Source organism: Chanos chanos, chromosome 3, assembly GCF_902362185.1.
Source record: "Chanos chanos chromosome 3, fChaCha1.1, whole genome shotgun sequence".
NCBI classification, from domain to species: Eukaryota; Metazoa; Chordata; class Actinopteri; order Gonorynchiformes; family Chanidae; genus Chanos; species Chanos chanos.
In genome coordinates, this window is record NC_044497.1 from 30,535,322 (window position 1) to 30,558,567 (window position 23,246).

Consider the following 23,246-nt stretch of genomic DNA (forward strand, 5'->3'; position numbering starts at 1 on the left):
TTGATCTGTCAGTACACAAGGGTGCAATTTGTAGCTTCCACTTCCGCCAATCAACTGCCTGTCTAATGAATCAATTTATTTACTTTTACCACACGTTTCTGTCCTAAACCATCCAGGAAAAGCACAACACATTAATGTTGAAGTCATGTGTACCGTATTACATACATAAGGATGGTTAAGACCGAATATTCTTGAAGACAACCCGGCAGAACTCATTTGTTTGTTGACAGTAGAAAATTGGTGGAACACTGTGTGTACAGTGCTGTTTTTATGGCTGATTGTCTTATAAAAACACGCTTAATATACATTTTTTTTCTGGGACCAAATCCAGATTATGAATTTATTGCATCATATCAGTATGAGCAGCTGACAGTGGGACAAAAAACAAACAAACAACAACAACAACAACAAAACATTGTATTGAAGCTCCTAAACAATCAGATGAAAGTGAACTTCGGCACTGGAGTGTGACTTGGTCATATGAAGTCATTAAAGATGTATTAGTGTTAAGCTTCTGAGAAATATGCGCTTTCCTCCTTTGTTCCACCCTTTAGTTTTAGTGACAGCGTTTATAGTTCACATGATTGACATTATAACACTCATGTTCTACTTTTGAAGGCCAGGTCAAGTTGTTCTTATCATATGGGCGACAGATTAACTTCCATCAAAATCCTCTCCACCCTGCTCTTTATCTTGTTTTTTATTAATGCTTTGATCTACTCCACCTTTTCCTCCTAAGCTTATAAGGGTATGTACCCTCCCCCACCCTGGCATTTGACACAGCTGTCCTCCACTTTCACTGTGTTCTGCTCTCTCCTCTCTAGCCCAGCAGACAGAGGAAGGAAGGGCCAGTCAGCTGTACAAAGGCCCAAATGCCTGACGCGCCTGGCGCCTACCTCAGCAAACCACCACTCGCCTCCTGGGGTTTAGACTCCAAAGACAGGTGTTTCATTACTGTTTGTCTTTTCAATGGTAAATACAGCCATGGATGTGAAAACACACACACACTGACACACACACACACACAGTCTCTCTTGCTTTCTTTCCCACTGCCAGGCTCATCTGACAGGATGCATGACTGAACACAGTCAATACGGGGTGGGTCATGAGAACTAAATCAACAGGTGTCCATTCATCTTGACTCTCATTATCACATGGAATGTAATCTACATCTGTAATTTACTCCAAGTTAATCATAATAAGTCAAACACTGGGAGTGCTTCTGTTTGTTCATATCAATCATATTTACAACAATTCTTTGTTGTGGTTCTTACATGTTGAATCAAGTCGTAAACATATACTCCTGATGAAACTGTCCTTCTTTTAGTTGATGGGTGCCCTCAGGATGAGGTCATTCTCCTTCGGTGAACATCCAGAGCATCTCTATTATTGGTTTTATGTTGAGTAAGCCCCAAGCATGTCTAATTAAACAGTAGAGACAGAGGTATGTTCCGAGTCAGAGCGTTGGAATGTTCTGATAAAGGCTTTTGAATGAACAGAGAGCATTTATTCACCCGAGTCAGGATGTGTTATGACCCATGCCGAATGATCAAATTCACATAACTTCAGAGATATCAGCTATAACTCATTTTGGGATCAAGTTCAAACAGAACTTCCTCGTGCCTGTCTTAAAGTGTATCCATAAGCTTATAAACAGCACCTATAAAAATACAATATTCGCCGGTGTCAGATATTACCCAGGAATTCCCTTTTTTATGTATGCATCCGCACAAGTAATATGAGAGCATGATTCGGTGATTTTAAATTCATTTATATTCTTTCTACATTGTTTCTGCTTTTCGGTTTTTAGAAGGTTTAAACACTGTTTCAATTCACTCTCCGTTTCGAAATTGAAAGAGTTATAAAACCATTCTTTTTCACGGGTGATAATGATTACATGTGATTGCAAAATGTGGTCAAAGGGTGGATTACGCCTGAGGACAGAGCTTCACACAGAAGCAACATTCTCCCAACTAAATGAATAGGAAGGTTGTATTTACACAGCAAGTCAAGTTTATGCATTCAGTCATGTAAAGTAGCAGTAACATACCCAAGAGGAGGTTACTGATAAAAAGGGAAGAGCCCTGGACTCCTTTCAAAACCCCCCATCCAACTAAAGCGCCAGCCTACACGGGAGGCTGCATTATTTCAGAGAAAACTTTGAAAAAACAGTCTGAGGATGTGAAAGGCCAGTGGAATTTCTCATAAGGTCCTTGTTACCAACCACAAAGTCCCTCAGTAATTTGGGGGTATAGGACACAGTGGCAGCACCCCCAGCCCCCTGGCTGCATTCAAACGTAACCACACATTGACGAGTTTATATTTCAGCTCGACTGAGAGGCTGCAACCGCTCTTCCCAACACGATCTTAAAGGGGCCATAGCCAAGCTTGCTTACTGACTTTGAGAAGTCTTCCAATGCCAGTGTGTTTCAATGACAATGCATTTTATTGTGTGTAAAATTGCGTTGCAATAAAAAATAAAACCTCAAACAACCCCTATTCAAGTACTAACAACAAAATAAAACAAAACAAAATAAAACAAAAAGAAGAAGAACAACAACAACCAAACCTAAGACAAACAAACAAAAAAAGAAAACTAGCCAAACAGTTAATATCCACAACTAATTTCAGAGTCATTTAAACTCTGTTTGGTAGTTATGTAAAAATGGAAGCTACAACTGACATTATTCTGCTCTTCCTCTGCTTTTTTAACTCCTGTAGACTGACACTTCCGTGGATTTTTGTTGTAGTGTCATTGCTCTCCATGTTAAGTCTCATGGCAGTTCTTCTGTGAAATTTCTCCAGAGTCTCCTCTTTTGGCTTGGTGTCCGTGGCTGTGTGTGGTCCCATGCTGTATAGTGCACAAAGTTGAACCATCTAGTCTTACACTGCTTTCCTATGGTGACATCATAAAGAAAAAAATCATTCACCCACATACAGATGAAAGATATTCTCTTTGTAGTAAAGCTTGGTTCATGAAGTTGTTTGTGGCTGTCTTTATTAATGCAAGACAAGTCGACATTCTTGTCAGAAAGCTATTTGTGTGTGACCAAAATTAGCTTTCCACTAAAATTACATCACAATCTTTCAGATCAGAGTTTCAGCAGAAGAGTAAAAATAACTATGATAAACAAAACACCATTCCCATTTTAGTTAAGCATATGCTTATACCTAAGAGAAGCCAGAGAATACAAAGATGAGATCTTACTTTTTTTTTTTTTTAATATAATACAGTGTCGTATGTTGTTTGTAATATAAACTATCTGAACCAGTGCCAGCTCGTATGAGCAGGGAACCTCTTACAGTCCCACCGAGAATATCCCCTGATATATACATTAGATTACATTTGCTGCTCTGGCCCACACTTGTTGCTGTATGTTGATGGGTTGCTAACAATGGACCTGTTGTTTCTCGGTCTGCTGCTGACTGCAACTCACACCTGTGCTTGGCAGGCCAACCACTCAATTGCCCTTCTCTCAGTTTCACGTTTGTATACATATATCCGGCTGGTATTTATATCTTAAATTTAACCATCACTTTTTGAATACTAAAAAAATTGGAGCCATACAATTACATGCAGAATTAAATATTTTGGGTAAACAAGGAGAAAAAATTCAAACACTGAAATGAAAACTAAAAAAAATATACTACCCTCTGTAACCACCTTTTTTCTACATAGAATCAGAACATCAACCCTCCCTAAGGCATACACGCAAAATATCCTAGCAATAGGTTATAATGCAAAAAGTTGAGCTGTTAGCAGTTGTGCAGTTTTTGAAAAATCTTTCCAGTTGTGCCAAATATGCTCTCTCTCTCTCTCTCTCTTTCTCTCTCTCTCTGTTTATAAGCATGTGTGAAAAAGAGGTGTAAAGTGAAGAGAGAGAGAGAGAGAGAGAGAGAGAGAGAGAGAGAGAGTGAGAGAGAGAGAAAGGGGTGGAGATGTGAAGGAGATGGCATTGTTGACTGAATGGATCTCTGAAACAGCAGGAACTGCCCCTGGTATGATGGGCATTGTGCAGACTTTGGCCCAAGGGCTGGAGGCGTGGGGAGGGAGCGTTTTGACAGAGCCGTGACTCTTGTGACATGACCAGTGAGCTCAGTGCTTTCCCACAGGTGTAAGACATCAAAGACAAGCTGAAAAATGATGATAAAACATGAGTAGTGGTGTATTTTACTGATTTTCTGTATTAGTACGTTTCACTGAACATATCTGAGTGTATCTTCTTCCCAAAATGGCCGCGTACAGTCACAAGTGAAGTGGAATTTTGTGACTCAGTGAAATTTTTGTGCTCAAGCGTGTTGTAACTCATGTCTGTAAGTCAAATGTGTACTCTAAGGTTACAAGTATAGGTAAATGAGAAAAAAAATCCTCTGTAAAGATCTAAATTTCTTCATTTTGTTATATTTACAGTTTCATGCCTTTGTGTTAGTTTTCAGCATACCCTCCCACTCAGGATCTTCCTAACACCCTGCTGTCTGGGAGTGTAAAAAGATTTGTTTAATGATACATTAGATTAATGATTGTCTCGACTGACGTGTTCGGAACATTTTCATCGCTTCAGTTGCAAAGGCTTAAAGACATTGTAAAATTGTCATAAATAGAAAATCTTTATCATAGATAGATAGATAGATAGATAGATAGACAGATAGATAGATAGCCAGTGAATGTTTAGGTTTAGCTGAAACACACAAGCCAGAATAGCTCAGCACACCCGAAAATTAGACTGTATGAGTTAAGTTTTAAGTTACTGGCAAATTATAGGTAGGTTAGACTTTGACAGGTCAGGGGCGGAGATCGGTCCACGGCAATTTCCCATTCACCACACCTCCTCCCTATAAGGACATTGATCACATTCCAGCGGGCGGGGCTATTCACGCTCCGCGTTTCTCAATGAGTTTTTTGAGGGCGCAACTAACCTTGCAGCTAGTTTCACCATAGAGGTACTGAAAGCGCTGTACCACCGTAAGACAAGAAAAGGAAGAAGAAGAAAGAATTTAAATGGCTTTTCGTCGGATTAGGCGCATTTTATTTTTTAATGTATTTATTAACTGTATATTTATTTCTCTGCAAAGTAAGGAAGGTAAGTGTCATAGTCATTTCAATTTTGTAACTTTAGCAACTACAGGAAACTATTGTACTCACGCGTGGCGTTAGTAAGTTAATGGACAGCAGTGAGGACGATCGAAACTTTTCCCACTGTATATGTGTTCTGTGTCAAGTGTTTAATTCTTATGTTACTCTAATCTTCCACAAATTGTTGTAGTGATGTAATCTAACTTTGTTAAGGCTGACCTTAAACTGTAACCATTTTGTGTATTAGGTAGTTTCTTGTCGTTTTAGTGGTTGAGTGTTGCCCAAATCAGTGCCTTTAAAATATTGTAAAGCTGTAGTTAGCACACGGTATGGAAGGCTCTAAATTTTATTGTGAATCAGTCGAAATCTCAACAATTACGTATAGTCGGTGCCTATATTTAACAAGTGTTCTATGAAAATTGCCGCTTATATTTATACTCAGTGAAAAGCGTTGCAGACAAAAAAAAATGTTTACTAATTTTAACACAGGCGATTTTCCATACTTATTGAGTAATTTTCCCATTTTTGTTTAGTTGCGTAGCCTACGTAAATTGTAAAAGAACATGTTCACGGTTACAAAAAAGTGGAAATTACAATTTCGAAACTACTATTTTTACATTATTATATAAACATCTCTCTTCAGAAGTGCTTTTGGACATGAAAGCATCCGGAGGAGAATTAGGCTGGTTGACCTCGCCAGATGAGAATGGGGTAAGCACTGACGGCATGGGATGATGGTTCCCCACATTTCTTTTTTTTTTGTTTTTTTGTTTTTTTTGGAGAAAGCCACAATATAATAAAGAAAATGTTTTGCCGGGTTTGCTCTGCCAACATCTTTCCCCTCCATAGATAAGTTTCATTTACTTTTTTTTTTTTTTTAGCTTCTCTTTGTTTATTTGTGTATTTGTTTCAGATTTTAGGATGCTGAATCAGGCTGAGATAATTTACTAAAGAGCATGTCTAAACTGCTCCTCGAAAAGTCTGGGCTGCAGTTAGCTTTCTGCCTGAATATTTGTGGTCTCGTGTGGTTTTAAAGCCCTGTCTTTGGGATTGTATAACTAAGGGTGTAATTAACATTTAAAGTTAGGAGCATGTGGTGCTTTTTTTCATGTGTGTTAAGCAATTTTGTTAAGTTGTCTGTTTCTTATATATGTAAAGAAACTAGCTGTAGAATCATTTCTCATCAAATCAGCAAACAAAAAAACTCTCTCTAATAATAAGTACATGACATCCATTTACTTTTCATTTATGATTGTGTGCTTGATATGCTTTTGTCTTTTATGGTCTATGTTTGCATTTTAAGTGTTTTAGTAGCTTATTGCCAATTAGTATTCCTTTCTGAGATAATGGCTCAATGCAAGTAGGGGCATGTTACAACATATCTCCTTTATCAAAAATACGATTTCCATTTCTTTGTTGTCATTTCAACTTTCTTTTGATGATGATGATGATGATGATGATGATGATGATGTGTGTGTGTGTGGATATTACAAACTGCTTGCGAAAAGAGATAAAGGGGGTCAGGTTTTTAAAATGAAGGGGGAGGGGGTACCAGTCAGCATATTTTGATGTCTTGGAGGCTTAACTGGCTTCTTTGTTTACTTAATGAGAGCATAACTCCTCTTATGTTAATTTAATGCTGTAAGCCATTAAAGCAAGTTTTATGGAAACATTTGCTCTCCAGTTCTCCAGTTGCATGGTGTATTTCATTGCCATGCCACACACTGAGCAAACCTAATTCATGGTATAGTGGCAATGTACAGACAATAAGGAACACACACAGCTTCTGTAATGTTACGAGAAGTTACACCAGTTCAGTTGCAATATTTAAGTTCATGCAGAGCACTCTGCCAGAGTTTGACCTGTATTGCTATTGTTACTTAGCCTAATAAGTTTTAAAGACATTTTTTAGTATTTCTGTTATGAGCTGGCTTGCTTTCTTTTATTCTTGCTTAGGTTGATCCTCCTTAATTAACCTAATTGCCTATGTTCTGTTTATCTGTCCTGTTGCAGTGGGAAATAGGTCAACAGGCTGTGAATGGCTCTCTGCTCTATAACTACTTTATATGTAATGTGGAGGAACGGGAGCAAGACAACTGGTTGCGCACCACTTTTATCCAGCGTAACCCCACTGCTTCTCGTGTCTTTGTTGAGCTGAGCTTTGTTGTGCGTGACTGCAACTCCTTCAATGGAGACTCACTCACCTGCAAAGAGACATTCAACCTATTTGTCTCTGAGTCAGATGCTGATATCGGCACAAGCTTCCGCAAGGGCCAGTTCCGTAAAGTGGCCACCATTGCGCCAGATGAGATAACAGGCGTTGGAGAGATGAAGGTGAACACGGAGACACGGGTGGTGGAGAACCTCTCCCGCAAGGGCTTTTACCTTGCTTTCCAAGACATTGGAGCCTGTGTGGCCATTTACTCTGTCAGAGTTTACTATAAATCGTGCCCAGCCACAGTGAAGAGCTTGGCACTGTTCCCTGAGACAGTGGCAGGAGGGGAGAACCAGGCTCTACGGGAGGTTGCTGGAGCTTGTGTGGAGAATGCAGAGAGCGAGGAACAGCCACGCATATACTGCACTGTGGATGGGGAGTGGGTGGTACCTGTGGGACAGTGCCAGTGTCGTCCTGGATATGAAGCTGTGAATGATGCATGTCAAGGTAAACATGAGTCCTTTTTTTTGTTGTCTCAGTGCCACTCTATCTGCTTGAGGGCCAGCAGCTTTTACAGAGGCCTGCTATCATGTTTGATTTTATTTAAGAAAGTGGTTTTATAGTAACTTATGTTTATTGACTGACAACCTGGCATAGATTACAGTATGTTATTATGTTAGGATATTGTCCAAACAATTATCCATAGTCAGTGGTGGTGGAATTCTATCATGGTAACTTGGTCATCTGAAAAGGATGGAACCATCCAAACCTTCCCTAACATGTCACCACATCATCCCTGCCCAGGGTAAAAAAAAAATGTGAAAACAAGCACTTTGGTTTCAGTCACATATTCTGGATTACAGTTAGGCCACAAAACAGAAGTTTTAATTTTGGATGTTTTCTGGTAAATTGAACCTGAAACCACACTTAAAAGCAGCTTTACAATAAAATAATTGAGACGCTGTTTATCAAGCACAGTGTTGATTTTCCATGAGAAGTTTCAGTTGTTTTAGGGCCTAATTATCATTCATGGAAGAATCTACTCCTATATTAAATATTCTGATAAATATTTGCATATGTAGATATTTTGATTTAGGATCTATAGCTGTTTTGCATGAATTTGATTTTTTATGTTCAAGTGTCACACTAAATTTGCATTTTCTTACAATATCTTTTCTAACAAAAATTCAGTTTGTTCAGTATTTGTAACTCATTTGCTCTTTTAAATTGTGACACCAACTTTTTGTTGCAACATTCCTCTGAAGACAATAAGTTCATGTCAGTGTCTGTCACAAATGGTGTGCTCCAGGCAGAAGTTTTCCACAGACTTGTTCGTAACATGCTTCAGAAAATGGTACATGGCTTGAGCAGTTTTTTTTCCTCCTCTCCCTTTATTCTTTCACATTGTACGTTGGTCTAAGTTCAGCAATTTGACATTGAGGTGTTCTGTGATTCCAGCAATTTGTGTGAGAGTGCTGGCATGCTTGGGCCTGTTCAAAGTCATTCCGTTACTAAACTGTTCAAACTCCAGCACTTTAACACAACCCTTTCCTGCAATGGGCATACTTGCAGAGACATGTAGGACACAACTAGAAGATACAAACTGTTAGCAATGAAACATTGACATAATTCTACAAACAAAAACTCCATACCTATACACATTCATGAGAAAGAGAGTGACAGAGTAAAACTCTGAGAAAGGGGGGGGTAGCAGAAAGGTGAAGAAAGGAATGCAAAGGTAGCAGAACAATGTAGTGCAGTGTTCAGCTGTAGATATAGGTTCCCCCTCTTGCCCTCCCCTCCCTGCCTCTGATGCATTCCTGTCAGGTTTACTGAGGAACCTCCCAGATTACTGCAGGACTGAGGAATTCCCAGGGGAGAGCTTCAGGCTAGTACTGATTTTGAGTGATGGATGTACAGATGATGAAGGCCAATCAATAGCCTGATAGTCAGAAAAAAGGAGAGAGCTTTTGAAAAGACTGGTGGATAAATGAATGGGTGGAGTGAGACCAATTAATGTTAAAGGATGGCAAACTGTCCTTTGCAAAATAACCGTCTTACATATACACATACATACACACACATTTAAACATGTGTTCCCACTGACTCACTGTTGACATTGACACAGTTTTCCTTGTGTAAAAAAAAAAAAAAGAAGAAAAAAAACGCCCTTCCTAGCAAATAATCTTCTCTGGCACAAAGGAACACATACCTTAACTAACCACACAAAGGCACACTGCCTGCTCTACTACTTGGAATTGCGCAAAGACCTCATGCCCACACCCTGTCTTAGGCAGTAAAGCAGACTAACTTTAGCACAAGCAGGAGGAAAAGGTATTTGGAATAAACTGAAGCATATTCATCCTCACATACACAGTTAGTTCACATGTGAGTTAAAGAGGGCTCTGTGATATGATAGAGTCTTGAGTGTGTTAGGGTTTGGCCGTCATTTATTAGAGGCTCTTAGTTTACTGTAATCCAGTTTTTTATTCCAGCTCTAAATTACTGGAACAGAAACTGTCAGTGACTAATCTAGAGTGAGTATGGTGTGTGGTGAGTGACTTGCTGGGTTGTAATTGACTTGGGTGTGTATGCTCAAGGCCAGTAAGTATTGGTTTTGCATGCATCTTTGTCTTACTGTTCCAGCTCTCCCTCTCTCTATCTCTGTCTGTTTCTTTTTCTCTGTTTCTCTCTCTCTTCTTTGGTCCTATGGATGTGTTTTTTCCCCCAAATTAAGCAAACTGTCTGTATCATTGTTTCTGGCTAAAATATTGACTGTGTTATTTTTGGGTCTCAGTTCAGGTCAGGGAAGTAACATGTATTGAGCTTTTAAACATCCCGTTTCACACGGCCTCATAGATATTACTTAGGTTCAGTTTCCAAATATTAAGTTGTGACCTCTAAACAAACAACTTTTGCTTGTGCAATGTCTGTCTCCAAAACTCCAAAAAATAAATAGATTATTGTAATGGTAGACCATTCCTTGTTTAGACTCAGCCATGAGCTTGATCTGATTACTGTGTTATGCAGTTAAATATCATTCGCATAATATTACCAAATGTAAATAGTAACTTAAAATGTTTTGCCAAAAAAAGCATGCGTTGACTATCACTTTGAGGACAAATCTCAGAAAGTCCTTTCAGTGGCTGCCATCTCTATGAGCTCTTCAGATTCCTGTTGGTTGTGGACATTTTAGACTGGCAGTTAAATAATGATGGTGGGCTTATCTGTCAGGAACCATGTGGTGACAGAGTTCTGAAGATCTGCTTTACCTGCTGTAAGCAGGCAAGAAAAGCCTGAATGGTGCTGGGCACAAGTGAACCCCACATGCTGAGCTGTTGACTGACTTTAGCGGGCCACTGGTTGTATTGTGTACAGATCACTAGAGATTAGAGGAGTATTGAATGTAGAGAAGGCAGAGGTAGGTTGGAATGAGATTTTTAAGAATTTTTTTGGAAAGTGGATTTGCTATATTACGTATTAGCTTCTTAAAAATGCATTGATGAGTGATTGCAGAATATTTTAAACAAAATGGTTTAAGGATGGCTCTTAGCTTTTGACCTGTAATTACTCCCACCTTTTCCTCTGGCTAATTTTCTCCTCTTTTTTTCCTCTTATAAATGTATATAGTGTGCGACAAAGGCTCCTCTAACGTTAAAAATTCCACCTCAGCTCTTTAACACTACTGCAATTATTTCAGCAAAGCAGGAACAATGTTGGCTGTTTCCATGAGTTGAAGCAGTGGGAAGATAATGGAAATGGATTAATAGGAACTGTGTGATATTGTACCAAGCATAACAATATGTAAATGGGTCTGATGACTTTAATGGTTATTTAATGGGTTTGATTACTTTCCTGTGTGATTTTCATTTAATCTGTGATGGATCTTGGTACTTTTTTGTTTTCATTAACTATGTTTCCAGCTGTGTGGTGTTAACATAGCTCATAATTTCTTGGAAACGGTCATGAAGATAAACGCCAAGTGAGATGCAGAAAAGAAAAATGACTCATCAGTAGGAGGGAAGTGCTGGGATATTTCATCTCACCGAGGCTCTGAGTAATTTAGATAAAAACTGGACAATGTAGTCACTGACCTGGTTAAAAGATTAACTTTGTAACTTTGTACTTTGCTGTGTGTGTGTGTGTGTGTGTACACTCCCAAACACACCCATGTTGTTGTTTTATAATCTGCTGTAGAAGTGAATTATTTTCAGGCTCAGTCATATAACGCTTGTATGATGGTTGGTACTGGGAGAATGAGTGTGTGTTGAATATATTGTGTTGCTGCTGTGTGTGTGAGGTCAGCACTTTTCTGCCCCCACGTCAGTGCAGTGTCCCCCCTCTGACAGGACGAGCTGCAGCGGAAACCGGAGGCCTGCTAATCCTCGGTGACCCTCCAACTCGTTGGCTCAGGGATTTCTATTGTTGCACTCATTCACTGACTTCACTCACTCATTTATTTTCCACCAATGAAGGAATTTTGTTTATTGGTTTGAATAGTCACTTAACCGGATGTAGACTGCCATTGGAGACAGACTTGTGGTACCACCTGAATGTTTGGAACTTTGGAGCGCTGACCTGAAACAAAAGGAATGTTTCCCATGTCTGTGTTAAAGCTATACTTTCCATATTGAGTGGAGGTCCATTACATATTCAAATAATATGAACTGGATGATAAGCGTTTTATTATGTGGCATGATATTCAGCTCTTGGGTTTGCGCATTTGCATCTCTTCCAGTCATCTTATCTGATCCTTTCACTGAGAAGAGTGAAAAGTGTGAAAAGAAGGAGCTTAGAGCATTTATTGTGTCTGTTAACGACCAGATGAAAGTCTTAGTGGAATTGTAAAGCAAAGATGTAATTCTCTTACAGCTGTCCCAGTGGTCTGGTAATCCTTCTAAGTAACACTCTGCCCACACCTAGACTCCAACCCCCCTCTTCTCACCTCCTGGCTTCATGTTACAAGTGCCATTTCCCTATCCCAAGACACACACTTTCAGACCCTTGTCAAATTCTGTTGTGCCATGAAACCACTCATCTGGACAAACCATCTGAGCTTTTAAGTACAGTCAAACTTGGATATTCTATAAATATTAGGGCTGTCGTATGAAAATGGAGACCGAAACATAGTAACATGAAAGTTAGATGATATCGTAAAGGGAGAAAGAGGGGAAGTGAAGTTGGACATGCATTTTTTTTCTTTCTTTCTTTCTCTTTTTTTTTGACTGCAGTAAGCTGTTGATTATGATCTCTTTGTATGTTTTCTTTTGCTGGATTTTCCCATGTTTTTTTTTTTTTTCTCTTTTTCTGTGGTCATACTTCTGAATTTAACCTCCTCCCCCATGAAACGAGCTCTTAGCTGCTGGACTCACTCAGCCTACTGCTCTGTTTGTTTTACTTTGCCATCAGCTCCCAGGAGACAAGGACACTTTAACTTTAACTGCCCTGGGGGTATATGTAAGCCCCTCTGAACCCAGAATCAGATCATTGTGGCTTTTGTTTTCTCTCCTTTTTCTTATGCAAAATGCTCCCAGTCTAACTTCTGTCCTGGAGGGACCACTGTTGTTTAACTACCATGTATGGATTAATTCATTCATGCTTCCCTCCCTCAATCCGTCAGTCCATCCGTTAATGTCGTCCTCTCGTCCATCTTTGTGCTGTCAGGCTACTCAAAGCAACCCACATAGTTTGCAGACCCTATCAGGTCACCGCAGAACAGGATCCTACTACTTTCACAATAAACAAACAGTCACTCAGAGCCTCTCAAACTCTAATCCCCAAATGCCAAATGGGAGACAGGACCCTTGAGAGGCTGTATACGCAGACATACTCATGTTCTTTCTTCTGTTAGCTTGTTGGGAAGTCTACATTGCATAAATAAAATTAGTGTTCCTCAAAAGTCAAAGTGTCTTTGCTCTCCTCTGACCTCCTGTGCTTTTTTGGCCAAAAGATCCATTTCTCCTTTCCCTCCTCTATGGCTAACATTCTTGAGCTCTTTCCTTGCATACTTTGATTGGCTGCTTTAGGAAGGAAGCAAAGCGTCAGGACTCGTGCTTCCTGCTTCCTGTTGTGTCCAGCACACAAAGACAAAAGCCCTTCTTAGTTGAGCACATTCCTCCAGTGTTTCAGAGATTAAAAAACTCAGTTAAATATTTCATCCAACCATTATATCATGCCATACAAAACTAAATATTGTACATAGTTGAATGAGTTCAAGGCATACCTTTTAAATTGTGTAGAAATATCCTTGTTATTTTATCATATAGCTGTGGTCACTCTTAATGATGCATTAGTAATTGTTTATAGAAGTTTCACTCTGTATTTTGATAATGGGGTCAAAGTCCGTTGTACGTCTAGCGTTCACATCCCTCCCAAATGCTGGTAGGTTTTTGTTCCTTGTTGTTAAAGAAGCCAGCCTGTGTATTCATGTGGAATGTGGCATCTCCACTATTTGCAACAAGTGTTTTCCCCACGCTGAATAGAGTGGCATTCTGTGCCTGTTGTCCAATGTGAATAGGCTTGTGAATGCCTGCACTGGACTCTCACATGTGGCTGTGAGGCAAGCGAGAGGACTTAAGAATTCAGGGATTACCAGAGGAGAGTTGGGGGTGTGGGCAAATGAATTGGGGCTCGCAGCAGCAGCTGTTTGCCCCCTTCTCTCTGAATAGGACAATTCTTTTTCTTTGCTTGCCCCCCCCCCCCCCCCCCCCATTTTCTTTTAAGTCTCTTCAGGAATACTTAGCCCTCGCTGTCTACCTCCAGTAGTCCTATCACTCTCTCCATTCCCATCTCTTCATAGGTCATGTTAATGAATTGTGGTAAAGTCTGTGAAACAGCTGGCTCAGAGAAGAGATAAGTTGGCTTTAAAGGAGTAATGATCAACAAACTGGCTCCATCTTACTTACCATGCTGAATTCTTTTCATGCTAAGAATTTTCTTTTGAAATCAGAGAATGCTTGTGCTCATATATTTGAGGTAATGTATACCTCTTTTCGCCCCCGCCTTTCACAGCAGGTGGTTTGACCAAAAACAAAGTCTTAGTGAGACAGAGCATAGATATGGCAGTGCTATACTTAATTTGTGGGCAACTTTATATTTAGTCCACAAACCATGGGAACTTACTGCTTGATTCTTTTAGTAGTGGTCACAAAGCTTAATGAACCTATATTTCACTTGATCCCTTCTATGTCTTCCTTTGTCATTACTCCTACACATGCACAGACAAAGATACATTTTTTGTAATTCCTTAAACTAAACGAAGCTGAGGCCTGGGGCTGAAAGGGTGATATCAGTGGTTAATCTCTGAAGTTAAAGGGGAGTTTCACAGGAAGGAGTGAGGTGGTGGGGGGATTAGGCTGGAAGTGCATAGGAAGGACTGAACTAGTGTATGTTGAAATATTTTGGAAAGATTCAGAGGAGCTGTTTTTTTCTTGTTGTACCTTTATTATATACACTGACTAAATTCATGTATGTTTGCAGATCTTTCTTTCTGTTGGTATGTTGTTGATTTTACACAATACTGTTTATTTATGGACTTTTAATTCTGTAGTGTTATCCCCCCCCTCCCCCACCACTCTCAGTGAGTGCACAGAGTTTTCTGTCAAGCTGCATTATATATGTCAAAATAAAATGCTCGCAGTGGTTAAATGTTGATTGTTCCACTAAAATATGTTTAGGCTTGACTTACATTATTCCACTTGTCTGTTGGTTTTCACTCTTCACTGTTCTGTTTTCTTTCTTTTTGAAGTTTTGAGGGCAAAGTGACTAGCCTGGAATGTGGGATGACTGGTCTTGTTTGTAGAGTTAAGGGAGATGGTTCACAGGAAGAGTAGGAGTTTGCTTTAGTCCTGCTTTGACATCTTTGCTCTCTCTTGTACACTGCTTTAAAAAAAAAAAAGAGTGCTGTACAGGGGCTTCAAAAGGGGGATGAAACAGAAAACTCGTACATTATTGAATGTTTGACACATGCCCCCCCGGGGCAGTATCTTTGCGGTATGTTTCCCCTATTCCTCATCCATGTGTCCTATGTGTGGTCTTTCCATAGAGTGTCAGCCAGGCTTCTTCAAAGCATCCGTGTCCAGTGAGGCTTGCAAACCATGTCCAGAAAACACACAGCCCTCAGGCTCTGGTTCACTGGCCTGCCCCTGCATGGAGGGGTTCTTTCGCGCCCCAGAGGACCCCCAGAGTGCTGCTTGCTCTGGTAGGACACACACACACACACACACACACACTCTCTCAGAGTCACATTTCCCGTGTACTCTGACAGTACAGTAGGCCTGTCAAGTTTCTTTATTGAAATTTCTCTCCCTATCATAGATCTATCCAATTCAACACTTTAACTGGATTTCTAAGATAGATAAATTTAATGAACATGAGGTTTGCTCTCAAGCATGGGTGAATAATAGTGTCCCTCCTCCTGTTTTGTCCTTGCAGGCTTGCCGTCAGCACCTGAAAACTTGGTTGCCAAGACATCACCATTGACACTGGGTAAACTACAGTTGTCCTGGAGTGCCCCTTCAGACACGGGAGGGCGCAGTGACATCACATACAGCGTAGTGTGTGAGCGCTGTGAGGGGAGTGTGTGTCAGGCATGTGGGGAGAAGGTTCACTTTGATCCTGGTAACACCGACCTGGTGGAGCCCACTGTCTCTGTGAGTGAACTGGAGCCTCATCTCAACTATACTTTCACGGTGGAGGCCCGCAGCGCTGTGTCCCAGTTCAGCTCTCACAGAGCCACTAGCACCATCACCACTGCCCTACACTACACAGGTTAGCATTTAAATTAGTGTTGACTGGCTCATTGGCTTATTAGTGTTAATTTTGTTATGTTTGTGCTTTTTAAAGGGATATTAAATGTGTTTTTGTATTCTTCTTGTCTCGGTAGATCCTCCCAAGGTTACTGGGATACATCTGGTTGATAGTAGCCCCACCAGCCTGTCTCTGTCTTGGACAGTTTCCCGACGAGCCAAGCCTCATACCACCCGCTATGAACTAATGTACCGCAAAAAGGTCAGTATTTTAGTTCTCACTGAAACGTGAGTTTAGCCTGACAGGTTATCCATTTTTTTTTCACCATTCTATTTAAACCTTGAACAAAACTCTCAGTGGGGATCTGATGTGTCACTGGTTGTTGTTGATCTTTCAAGATGATAGCTTAAGTATTAGAAGTAATGAAGTGGAGAACTGATCTAGCCAAGCTAAACATGTCTAAGGATGCAAATTGTTCCAGTTGTGAAATTCTCTTGTCATGGTCAGTGAAATGCATCAAAATCCCCAAAGAAAAAGTTGTTTTAAGGTAAAAACATAATGGCTGACGAAAAAAAAAACCAATTATGAACCTTTCATTTAAGTATAATCCGTAGCAGAGTCGTCCACTTCAGAAAGTTATAATGTTGTTCTTTTCTTACTACCTGTACAGGAGAATGAAGAGGAAAAGGAGAAGGTCACCACATACACTGTGCTGGTTTTAGAGAAGAACTCTGTTCAGATCAGTGACCTTTCTCCTGGCACTGTATACTTGTTCAAGGTCCAGGCTCTTGGTCCAGATGGGAATTCTGGTAGCAACAGTATAGAGGAAGAGTTTTCAACACAAGCAGAAGGTAAATATATGTCAAAAAATGTACCAAGACCAACAAATTACAAATCCTTTACAGTCCACTTGTGACATCCCTTTTGTAATTGTCTTGTAGCTGAAAGCACCATGTATTGGACTGTAATGAGAGTGGTTGTATTTCGGGCTGTGATTATGGTGTTGTCCCATGTGGATGTACATTTGATGCCTCTGCTGTTCTCTCCCAGTTTCTCCACACACAGGAAACACAGCACCGATTCTTGGAGCAGCAGTAGGGGGATGTGCCGTACTCTTTATCGTGGTGGTGGTCTTGTTTCTGCGTAAACGGTGAGTAACACACCCCCTCCTCTCTTCTTAAGCCCCTGTTCTTGCTAATTCTTCTTCTAGTTTTTCCTTCTTTCTCTGCAAATGATCCAAAATGTCCACTCCATTCAACATCCCTTTGCTTTGCACCTCCTCCTTCTTTTCTTCTTTCACTCTTTCTTTATCTCTATCTGTTCCCCACCACTCAGTAGGAAGAATTGCTGTTGAATGAAACTTGTCATTTCTCAATCAGAATACTTAAACATTGAGCATGTCTGAAAGGAAATTAATCAGAGAGGCACATTGTGCCAGATAAGAGACAACCGGCTCTTTTCAGGCAAGACTGTAGAGGCTTGGTGAAGGTGACCCTAACCCTCAGTAGTTGTGTGTGATAACCTAGACCTCTGTCACCACTTGGCAAACACAGGCACTTTTTTTTATCAAAGCACTTCTCAAATGAATGGAGCCAGTGCAACAACAGCCAGACTGAATGTTCCTTAAATTCAACAATGAAAAGAAACAAATGCAGAGTGCTCAAAATCTGGCCATTGATTTAAGGACTGGGTTTTCTTTTGCAGTCGAAGAAACCCCCATGCCAGACAAGGACCAGAGGACACCTACTTCTCTAGCTCGGGTAAACTAAACAGTTGCTCTCAGCTTAGTGTCTCTGTGTATTTATTCTCACAACCCTTTTCCACTAACTTCTCCTCCTCTAAAATTTTCACTTTCTAGAGCAACTTAAGCCCCTGAAGACCTATGTGGATCCCCATACATATGAGGACCCAAATATAGCTGTGCTCAAATTTGCCAGTGAGATCCATCCCAACCACATCACCAAGCAGAAAGTAATTGGAGCAGGTTGGTGAATATATCACAATTCAATCAGTAGACAAAAGTGTTCGGTGGGGGTGTTTGTGTAGGATCACGGCCATTATATATTTAAAGTTATGTGGGAACTACAGCTCACTGCCTGGAGTGACAGTTGTAACACGACTCAGATCAAAATCCATTTATCAGGTTCTTGCACTACATGTTTAGACATATTTTCAGTGTAGCAAATCTTTCTCCCAGGAGACCATTTGTTTTCCCTCCAAATCCACTCAAATGGAGCCAATGTTGTTTTTCTAACCTACTCTGCAAAACTCCCACATACAGCTATGTTTAGTTCATTGGTGTGTTGAGAAAGGGAGAAATGTGCACAATTAATCAGGAGATCAATTAAATAAACAACAACAAAATGAAATGAAAACCCAACCCTTTAGAAAATTCATCCCAATAGTCAGCACCCCCTCTTCGTCTTGAATGAGAGGACCAAAGGAGTGTGATCACCTTTACCCTCTGAACTCTCCTTTAGGGCTCTTCCCACGGCCCTTGCTTTACATTTGACAGCTACTTCCCGCACCTACCATGAGAAAACCAGTCTGTGATCGTTATTGCGTTTCACTGCACATCTCTGGCACCGCTGCCTTGGGTGTGTTCGGGTTGCCCACGTGTGTTTGTTTATGTTTCCTTCTCCACGGTACCTTAGAACACTTCAAGGCAACCCCCTCCTTAGAAAGTATTAGATTACAGAAGAACAAGTTGATGTGTTTCCTATCTGGGACCCATATTCTCCTTTGTGACTGCCTTGTAGGTGAGTTTGGAGAAGTGTATCGTGGTATTCTGAAGGCGCCTGGACGCAAAGAGTCAGCTGTGGCCATTAAGACTCTAAAACCAGGCTACACAGAGAAGCAAAGACAGGACTTCTTGAGTGAGGCCAGCATCATGGGCCAGTTCTCCCATCAGAACATTATCCGCCTGGAGGGAGTGGTCACCAAATGTAATTGTCAGCACCCCCTTTTTTTATTCTATGTTGAATCCTAAATTTCTTACTCTTATCTTTCTGTTACATGCATGCCAGTCATTTAACTGCCCAACAGTATTTTAATACATTGGTTATTCTTTTTCCTCATAGTCAAGCATGCAATGATAGTGACTGAATTCATGGAAAATGGAGCCCTGGACAAATATTTGAGGGTAGGTGCACTGCTAGATTGAGTGAACATGAACAGACTAACAAGAATGACAATGAATGTTAGCTGTAGGGGATACAGGGGAGGGATGACATTTGTGAGCTTTTAATCTTCCTCCACATGATAAGTTCACTGTACTGTGTGTTTAGGATCATGATGGAGAGATGTCATCCCACCAGCTGGTTGGCATGCTACGTGGCATCGCAGCAGGCATGAAATACCTCTCAGATATGAGCTATGTGCACAGGGACCTGGCCGCACGCAATATTTTGGTCAACTCCAATCTGGAATGCAAAGTTTCAGACTTTGGTCTGTCCCGAGTGCTGGAAGATGATCCTGAAGGCACTTATACAACTAGTGTGAGTTCACAACACTTTCTGGAATTCTAAAGAAACAAAAACAAACAAAACAAACTTTCTTTATTCAGCATTAAAAGCACTTTTCCTTGACACCAAGATGAGTCAAATGCTGAGATGTTTCTGAGACTTATGTGAGGCCTTTGACATTTTTTCCCCCCTACTCCAACAGGGAGGCAAAATCCCCATCCGCTGGACTGCTCCAGAGGCCATAGCCTACAGGAAATTCACCTCAGCCAGTGATGTGTGGAGCTATGGCATTGTCATGTGGGAGGTGATGGCCTTTGGTGAGAGGCCCTACTGGGACATGAGTAATCACGAGGTAAGAGTCCATAAGTCTGTGTCTCTTTTTGGATATTGTACTCTTCCTGATGAAGTCATGTCTTAGTTATGACCATTATTCTCTCCAATATAGGTAATGAAAGCCATTAATGAAGGTTTCAGACTGCCTGCACCGATGGACTGCCCCTCTGCAGTATACCAACTCATGCTCCAATGCTGGCTGCAAGATCGGTCTAAAAGGCCCCGATTCCCAGATATTGTCAGTCTTCTAGATAAACTCCTTAAGAGCCCTGACTCACTGAAGACCATTGCAGACTTTGATCCTCGGTAAGAGTTGAATATAAGTATTATATTCATGTGAAGTGTGCATGAAATGTTCCATCGTATAAAGCCCTATGTGGAGATGCTTGGACATGTTGTGATTTTTACTTTATTGACCATTGAATTTTTTGAAAACTAGTAAGTAAATCAAAGCAAGTTTAAAGTAGTGCATGGGAAACTTAAAGCATTCCATGTTTGAGCCAGTTTGATGTTTATCATAACGCGTATTTGCGTGCAATGGAGACAGAAAAAAATGATGAGGTTTTATATCTGATTTTCTAACTGAACAAACAGGTTTGGTTTCGCTACCTAGTAACTGCAACAAATGCATGTACAAAATCTTGCCTGTGAGTGTCACCCGCTAAAGAATTTCTTCGTATTTTATCCTTTCTAGAGTTTCCATACGACTTCCCAGCACTAGTGGGTCAGATGGCTCTCCGTTCAGGTCTGTGTCAGAGTGGCTGGAGTCCATCAAGATGAGCCAGTACAATGAGAACTTTTCTTGCGCAGGCATTGTCAGTATGGAACAGGTGCTGCAGATGAAGAGCGAGTGAGTAACAAAGGATACCCTCATTGGGACCACACCATGCTTTACAAGCATGAACTTAGTGCACACGTTCAGACAGATCACAGATACAATGCAAAAGTGTTATGCAGCCTATTTCCTCTCATTTTTTTCTGCCCTTTCTTTAAATTCATGTAAAAGATTACAGGGCATATTTTTTCAGCTACTTACTCTTTTTGGGAAAGGTTGAGGTTTATTATTAACGAGGCGTCATATGCAGTCTGATGAATCTCAGATGCAGTGCTGTTCTACACGTTTATTACATGGAAAAAAAAAAATCATTGGTTGACAGAGACTTGGTGCATTCTTGGCAAAAGCTTTGGTTGGTTTTGATGGCTCTTCAGAGTTAGAGAATTACACTGTATGGAGTCTTGATAGTCCAAGACATGAATATGTGATTATTTGTGATCATTCAAAATATGCCACTAGGGCAATCAGCAGTCATTTAAATATGATAATATGTGGGGATTTTAATCATTTACAAAGAATGTGCAAATATTTTCCACATTTTGTTTTTGAAGTCCAGTAAGTGAATGTGGCTCAAATTTATGCTCTGGTTTTGGGGATAAGCTAGCATAGCCACAGATCATTTGTGCTTGAGAGAATCTGGCAATAGTGTATAAACCACACTGCAGAGTTATTATTTAACAGTGTCACTGGACATTTACAGGATTTTAAGCATGGGCTCTCTGAGTAAGTGACAGTCTCAATATCTTTAGAAACTGGAATCTTTGTAGCCAAGCTTGGATGGAACAGATGGTGGCTGAAGAGAAAGAATAGACTCATTTTTGGTGGCCTGGATGTGGTGGCTTGTGGCCACTCTCCCCCTTTTTTCTTCCATTCCTCCCTTCCTCCATTCTACTGCCTCTCCCTCATCCCTCCCTGCCCACAGTACCAGGAAAGGGCTTTCACTGTAGCCAGGAATGGAACCTCTGGGTCTGCCTGCTGGGCATGTGAGGCTCCCTAGTCCGTCCATCTCCAACCGCCCCCCCCCCCCCCCCCCCCCCCCCCCCCCAAAAAAAAACAGTAAGCGTAAAGAAGATGGATAAAAGGACAGATGAAAAGTAGAGAAATGGGCACTTGGCATATGGAAACTGAAGAGAGACGTGGAGGTAGGACTGTAAAAGATTAGCTACAGAAGGTCAGACCACACAGGAAAAGCTGCCTGGATGAATGATGAGGGGTTGGGATGGCTAAAGAGAGTGGGTTAGCCAAGGAGGAGGGACACACTGCTCTTATGAGCACCGTGACCTCTGGTCCAGCTTCCATATGCGTGTATTTACCCTGGAAACGGGTTGAAGTATGTGCGGGGAGGCAGTGTTGCCTTTGATGTGTTTGTCATATTTTTGTTTTTGTTTTATTTTATGGTTGAGTGTTCCATGTGTTGTCATCTGGTAGCAGTCTTAAAAAGCCAGAAACTTTTCACAAGCCTACCAACCTCACCCTGCCCTGCCAGCGAACCTGATTCATAACAGGAATTGAAAATCCTACTTAAGACATCATGGCACTAATTACAGATGTAATTAAGAAGGGAAAGATGTGTCATTTGTTAAATGTGACATGCATGTTTTGCTTTTGTCAAACTTGCTCCTCAAAAACAAATGAACTGAGATTATGTGTGATATTCCTGAAATGTCATGGAGTTCCTCTCATGATCATCACTCTCTTTCAGGGATATCAGAAACATTGGAGTTCGACTGCCAGGGCACCTGAAAAGGATTGCTTACAGCATTCTGGGGCTTAAGGACCAGACCAGCACCCTGAGTGTGTTTGCAGTGTGATCCACACCCAGTGTATTAGTATGGGGACTAGTTGACTAACTGCTGACTGATGGAGTCATAAGCTGCCCTGGGCTTGGGGTGCAGGGAAGGCCTCCAGTCACAGGCATAACCCTCCAGCCAGTCAGGATGGGTTCTTTGAACAATGGAGCCCTTGAGGCATCTGATGTTCTTATCAAAAACAGAAGGGTGTAACGAAGAGAAGGAGAACATAAGAAAAGAGTAAAGCTACAGGTGTTTAAATCTGACTTTGTATATTAGATGTCTATTTTTTACTATTCACATATTTTTTCAAGAAAAAAAGTTCAGTTAATTTCTCAAGGTCTGATTTCTTTCTTTTTTTTTTTTTTTTTTTCTTTTTTTTAGTTTCATATGCATGCTTATTTTGCCAAAACTTTTGTAATAAGTCATTCTATTTTGCCGTGTTTCCATAGCTGTACATGGAATATAGTTTGACTATGTTACATTGGAATGTCTGTTTTTCAACTGACCTATACTTGAGGACTGACTGAACTCTTGAATTGCTGCCTCTGCAACAAATTGTGGCATTGTGTGTTGAGGAAAAAAAAAAAAAAACGACAACAACACCACAGGTGACACTGTATTCAAACCATGTACACATTTCGAAATGGAGGAGCCGATTTTGATTGGATCATAAACTCCACAGGATCATGCACTCCAAGAATGAGGTGTGTTACCTCATGGGTTTGAGATGTGCTTTGGCTATAAAGTAGCCTGTGCTTTGTTGAGGTTGGCATTGGTCATTGTGGTGCCAGCTGTGACCAAGTTTGAAATTTCCATTAAGCTCTTTGGATTTCTGAACCATCTC

The 23,246-nt window shown here is 40.7% G+C and overlaps 1 protein-coding gene across 1 annotated transcript; it reads left to right on the forward strand.

Moving 5' to 3' along the window:
* The first annotated feature begins 4,999 nt into the window (after positions 1–4,999).
* On the forward strand, positions 5,000–22,545 carry epha2b (eph receptor A2 b). Its single transcript, XM_030770121.1, has 17 exons — positions 5,000–5,081; positions 5,718–5,785; positions 7,088–7,736; positions 15,274–15,429; positions 15,663–15,998; positions 16,114–16,238; positions 16,648–16,828; positions 17,028–17,127; positions 17,682–17,737; positions 17,836–17,961; positions 18,737–18,922; positions 19,058–19,119; positions 19,265–19,474; positions 19,644–19,793; positions 19,887–20,080; positions 20,469–20,624; positions 22,312–22,545. Exons 1-17 carry the CDS (start codon positions 5,000–5,002, stop codon positions 22,418–22,420), a joined length of 2,946 nt encoding a protein of 981 aa, XP_030625981.1. The 3' UTR covers positions 22,421–22,545.
* Positions 22,546–23,246: the final 701 nt, after the last annotated feature.